At 40.8% G+C, this 6,000-nt stretch overlaps 1 protein-coding gene across 1 annotated transcript in view; it reads right to left on the bottom strand.

Moving 5' to 3' along the window:
• Positions 1-6,000, bottom strand: part of DNAH8 (dynein axonemal heavy chain 8) — a 385,593-nt gene that overhangs the window by 313,339 nt on the left and 66,254 nt on the right. The window contains exon 11 of the mRNA XM_021684619.2: positions 2,483-2,629. Coding sequence (XP_021540294.2) covers positions 2,483-2,629 — 147 coding nt within the window. The remainder of the gene's footprint in view (positions 1-2,482; positions 2,630-6,000) is intronic.

The raw sequence follows: 6,000 nt of genomic DNA on the forward strand, positions 1-6,000 counted from the left end.
AGCCCCATCTTTGCAAATCTGGATACCAATATTCACCAGTTACACATGGGACTGATACCTATCAACTAAGGGATTCTTAGTACAAGGGAACTGGGATAACCTAGCAATCAGAATGCACTTTAGGTGAAGTCTCCAGGGGGGTGCTGCATTAGCTCTGGTTGCTGAGCCCTTGTGGCATGAAGTTGTATCCTTAAGATTAGAGGCAAGATTTCTCCAGAGGTAGAGTCAGGTAATTGGTTAGTGCAGCTGGCCATTACCACCCACTTCCTCTAGCATCAGGAATATTCAGGCTGCTACTTCATGGATAGATGCCCATTATGCCCAGCATTAGACCTGCCACCAAAATCTTTACTGCTAATGGGCTAACCATTAAAGTCCAACCCTGAAACTCTACCAAGTGTAAAACTATACCCAAATTGTCAAGGGGACTAGACCCTGGAAAAATTTAGAATAACCAAGACCTACCCCAAGCTTTACACTGCAGTGCATTCAGAAACATTAAGCATCTTTATGGAACAAGGTCTGACCAATGGCGCCTCCATGCCAATAACCTTCTAATTGGACATTTGTCCCCAAGAAATCTCTATTGTTCACAAAACAACTCCATACAACAGTTTCCTACATAGAGTACAAAAGCACAAGCAACAGAAAAAAATCATAAATTGGACTTTACCAAAATTAAAAACTATTGTGCTTCAAAGGACACCATCAAGAAAGTGAAAAGATAACTCACAGAATGGATAAAAATATAATATCTGATAAGAGACTCATACCCAGAATATATAAAGAACTCTTACAACTCAGCAATAAAAATACAAATAACAAATTAAAAATGTGCAAAGGATGTGACTATAATTTCTCCAAAGAAGAATTATGAATGGACTATAAGCAAATTAAAAGATGTTCAACATCATTAGTCATCAGCAAAATGCAAATCAAAACCATAGTGAGATAGATGTTACTTCACACCCTCTAGTTTGTCTAAATTCAAAAAGGTAGACAATAATAAGTATGGACAAGGATGTGGAAAATCAAAACCCTCATACATTGCTGGTGAAAATGTAAAATGACACAGCTGTTTTGAAAAATGGCTTGGCAGTTCCTCAAAAAGTTACCATATGGCCCAGAGATTCCAATCCTATGTATATACTCAAGAGAAACAACAACATGTGTCCACACAAGAACATGTACAAACATGTTCACAGCAGCATTATTCATACTAGTCAAGAAGTGGAAACAACCAAAGTGTCCATCAACTAATGAGTGGATAAATAAAATGTGGCATCCATAAAATGTCATATGATTCAGCAATAAAAAATAATGCTACAACATGGATGAACCTTCAAAACATGATGCTAAGTGAAAGACGTCACTCACAAAAGACCACATATTATATGATTTCATTTATATAAAATGTTCCAAACAGGCAAATCTATAGAAACAGAAAGTAGATTAGTGGCTGCTTAGGGGTGAGTAGAGGGGAGAATAGAGTGTGAAAGGTGGATGGGGTTTTTTTAGTGGGAACAAAAATGTGCTAAAATTAGACTATGGTAATGGTTACGCAACGCTTTGAATATATTAGAAAATACAGACTTGTACAATTTAAATTGGTGAATTGTACGGTATGTGAATTATATCTCAGTAAAGCTGCTAAAGAAACAAACAAAAAAACAGCTCCACACAAGCATGTATGAAGGACCCCACTCAATAACTTGGTTCTCTTCATCACCCACACTTTCCTATCCTGGACAGATCAGGAGAGTACAGATAAAAACCAGGCTTCCAGACATGTCTAGGAGATGCCTTTCAACCTGTGTGATGCCCTCACCAATTTCCAACAAATGATGAACAGAATCCTAAATATTACCAGGACCTAGGGAGTGGGCCAACTCCTGGAGGAGAAGAAGGGGTGGTACCTACGTGATATCTTTATACACTTTTCAAAAGCTGACTCCAAGAAGCCTCTGGTATGGGCTTCCCAATACCCCCTGAAAAAATATCACCCCCTCAGCTAGAGCTAATACATGAATCAAAGGTGAAGTGTCTGACCCGTGCCTGCCCAGCAAAGGCTCCCTCACACAATGTTTAGGTATACACCATTTTTACTGGCCTAGAAAGAGAAGGTGTCTATACATCCAGATATTGCACTACTACTGGGTTCCACCAGGTATTGTGGGCATTTCACCACACACTTTTCCTCAGCCTAATACAATCGTTAGACACAGAAGCTTCTAAGGTCAAGCTCCATAGGTAGAGGTAGAATTGAGGTCTTGACAGAGGGGAAAGTCTGCAATAGCTTTGCAGTCATCAGGACTGAAAAATAAGTTAGACCAAAATGTAGTGATCTGTAAGTAATAGGAACAGATTCATATCAACAGTGAGACAAGAGATCCAGGTCAGTAATTCTCAACTGTGCCACATAAAGTACGAAATAACCAGAAGGGGAGGGGTGATGTGGATACAGTGACTGAATATTGGTTACCTTCTCCAGTCTTTTGCAGAAAGCTTCAAATTTTCCAAATATATACATTTCTGAAACCTCAAAAGATTTTTCCCCTGAGGATTCTAAAATCTGTTTCCTTGTTTTATGAAAAGATGTCTGATATTCCTTGAATAGAAAAATGCAATCCTATGAGAAAATTAAAAGAAGGAGAGAACAGGTGATGAGAGTTTATTCAGGAGTCAATCATTCAAGAATCTGTCCTCATGCAGAACTGATCACACCAGCCCAACAGGAGCTGTTGCTGTTGAAATTAAAACTCAAGTTCTCCACCTACATATTGAGAAGTCTGGGAATGTGAATGTACTTTCCTCCTAATTTACATCATATTATTATCTTCTTCATTCTATTTCCCTTCTCTCCTACCCTTACCAGAGTATGCAATACATTGTTTGCACATTATCATGGCTAATTAGAACTCCTGGGGGGTCAGAAATTATCTCTCAATTCTATTTATTATCACTCATCTATCACTTAGTATCTGTCTTCTCTTCAGCATTCCTTACATATAGGTATGTAAAATATTAAGACTCTGCAATACTAATTTATTGTCCAACCACTGTTTCTCCACAAGGAAATCCTAGAGTCTTTGTGAGTACATTGCTGAAACCCTAGTATTTGATTACAGTTGTCCCACTGGCCAGGCTGGAGAACCTGTTAGAAATATAAAAGAGGACACAGTCCCTAGGGTCCAATAGGAATTTTCTGTCATTTTGAGTTAACATTTCCAACAAACCATTAAAAAAAATAATGTTGGGGCGGAGCAAGATGGCGGAGGAGTAGGAGACCTGGATTTCATCTCCTCTCAGGAATTCAGCTGGATAGGGATCAAACCATGCTGAACACCTACAAACTCAACAGGAGATCGAAGAAAAGAATAGCAACAACTCTCTGAACAGAAAAGCGACCATTTTCTGGAAGGTAGGACGTGCAGAGAAGAGAATCCGAGGCTATATTCGGGAGGATAGACGGCGGGGGGCGGGGGGGCTCCGCCGGCCGCTTCGGGCAAGTGATAGAGCCGTGGAGCACAAAATCAGAACTCTTAGAAGTCTGCTCCACTGAGGGATGTCACTCCGGTGGCTAAGCAGGGGGTGGAACCCTCGCGGGACAGTGTGGTCTCAGGACCTCGGGGTCACAGAAAGACCAGGGGTGCCTGAGTGTGGCAGAGCTCCCAGGTATTGGAGCAGGGAAGCCGGCTGCAGAGGCGGAGCCCAGGCGCGGGCTCTCAGCTCGGGGTTGCCATAAACCGTGATCCGCGGCACAGTCGGGCGACTGCTCCTCCAGCAGGGACCCAACAAGCGGCAGATCCGGGGAGACTCACCTTCCTCCCCCGGGAGGAGCGGCGCGGGAGTGCGCCGCAGGGATCTGCTGGGTTTGGAGACTCCACCCGGGGTCGGGTGCCAGAGATAGAAACGCGCGGTCACAGGCCGGGTGAGCACGGAGTGCGGCCGGAGACTGGGGAGACGGGAGTGACTGACTGCTTTTCTCTGGGGGCTCCCTGAGGAGCGGGGCCCCGAGTTCTCGGGTCCTCCAGGGTGGAGATTGAGAGGCCGCCATTTTCACTCTCCGCCTCCAAAGCTGTACGGAAAGCTTGCAGGGAACAAACGCTCCTGAGAGCAAACCCAAGCCGATAACTTAGCCCGGACCAGGCAAGGGCGGGGCAATTCCGCCCCCAGCAAAGACATTTGGGAACCATGGCAACAGGCCCCTCCCCCAAGAGATCAGCAAGAACAGCCAGCCAAGACCAAGTTTACCGATCAATGAGCACGGCAGAACTCCAGCGCTAAGGGAATATGCACATAGAATCCATGGCTTTCTTACCATGACTCTTTAGTCTTTCAAAGTTAACTTTTTAACTGTTTTTTTTTTTTAATTTTTCTTTTTCCCTTTTTCAACCAACATCTTATCAATCCCTTTTTTAAAAAACATTTTTATTTTTCATTTTTAGAGTCATATTGTATCCCTTCATAGTAGTTACCCGTAATTTTGGCATATATATATAAGTTGTTCTTTCTTTAAAATTTTGAGATAGTTTCTTCTAACAGATCAAAATATACCCTAAATCTCTAGTGTATGGTTTTGTTCTACTCTCCTGCCTGATCACATTCTCTCCCTTTTTTTTCTTTTTTTTTTTTTAAATCCTCTTCTTTCTTTTTTCAAACAACTTCTTATCAATTCCTTTTATAAAATTTTTTATAATTTTCATCTTTACAGTCATATTCCATCCCTTCATCATATCAACCCTTATTTTTGTACATATATAAGTTTTTCTTTCTTTAAAATTTTGGGAGGCACTTTCTTCTACCAGACCAAAATACACCCAAAATCTAGTGTGTGGCACTGATCTATATACCAGCCTGATTATATTTGATCACATTCTGGTTTTTTTTGTTTTGTCCTGTTTTTGTTTGTTTTTATCTTTTTCTTTTTTTCTTTTTTTTCTTTTTTCTTTCTTTCCCTTTCTTTCCCCTTGGCTTCAGGTCTTTTCTGATTTGTTTAGAGTATATTTTCTAGGGACGTTGTTACCCTATTAGCATTTTGTTCTCTCATTAATCTATTCTCCTCTGCACAAAATGACAAGATGGAAAAATCACCTCAACAAAAAGAAAAAGAGGTAGTACCGACTGCCAGGGACCTACTCAATATGGACATTAGTACGATGTCGGATCTAGAGTTCAGAATCATCACTTTAAAGATACTAGCTGGGCTTGAAAAAAGCATGGAAGTTACTAGAGAAACCCTTTCTGGAGAAATAAAAGAACTAAAATATAACCAAAGCAAAATCAAAAAGGCTATTAATGAGGTACAATCAAAAATGGGGGTGCTAACAGCTAGGATAAATGAGGAAGAAGAGAGATATAGAGATATAGTGATATAGTGATATAGAAGACCAAATGATGGAAAATAAAGAAGTTGAGAAAAAGAGAGACCAACAACTACTGGATCACAAGGACAGAATTTGAGAGATAAGCGATACCATAAGACAAAACAATATTAGAATAATTGGGATCCCAGAAGAGGAAGAAAGAGAGAGGGGGGCAGAAGGTATATTGGAGCAAATTATACCAGAGAACTTCCCTAATTTGGGGAAGGAAACACGCATCAAAATACAGGAGGCACAGAGAACCCCTCTCAAAATCAATAAAAATAGGGTCAACACCTCTACAAATAATATTAAACTTAGGAGTCTCAGAGACAAAGAGAAAATCCTGAAAGCAGCTCAGGAGAAGAGAGATGTAAGCTACAATGGTAGAAACATTAGATTGGCAACAGACCTATCCACAGAACCTGGCAGGCCAGAAAGGACTGGCAGGATATATTCAGAGCACTAAACGAGAAAAATAAGCAGCCAAGAATACTATATCCAGCTAGGCTGTCATTGAAAATAGAAGGAGAGATAAAAAGCTTCCAGGACAAACAAAAACTAAAGGAATTTGCAAACACAAAACCAGGCCTACAAGAAATATTGAAAGGGGTCCTCTAAGCAAAGAGAGAGCCTA

Source organism: Neomonachus schauinslandi, chromosome 8 (genome assembly GCF_002201575.2).
Source record: "Neomonachus schauinslandi chromosome 8, ASM220157v2, whole genome shotgun sequence".
NCBI lineage: Eukaryota > Metazoa > Chordata > Mammalia > Carnivora > Phocidae > Neomonachus > Neomonachus schauinslandi.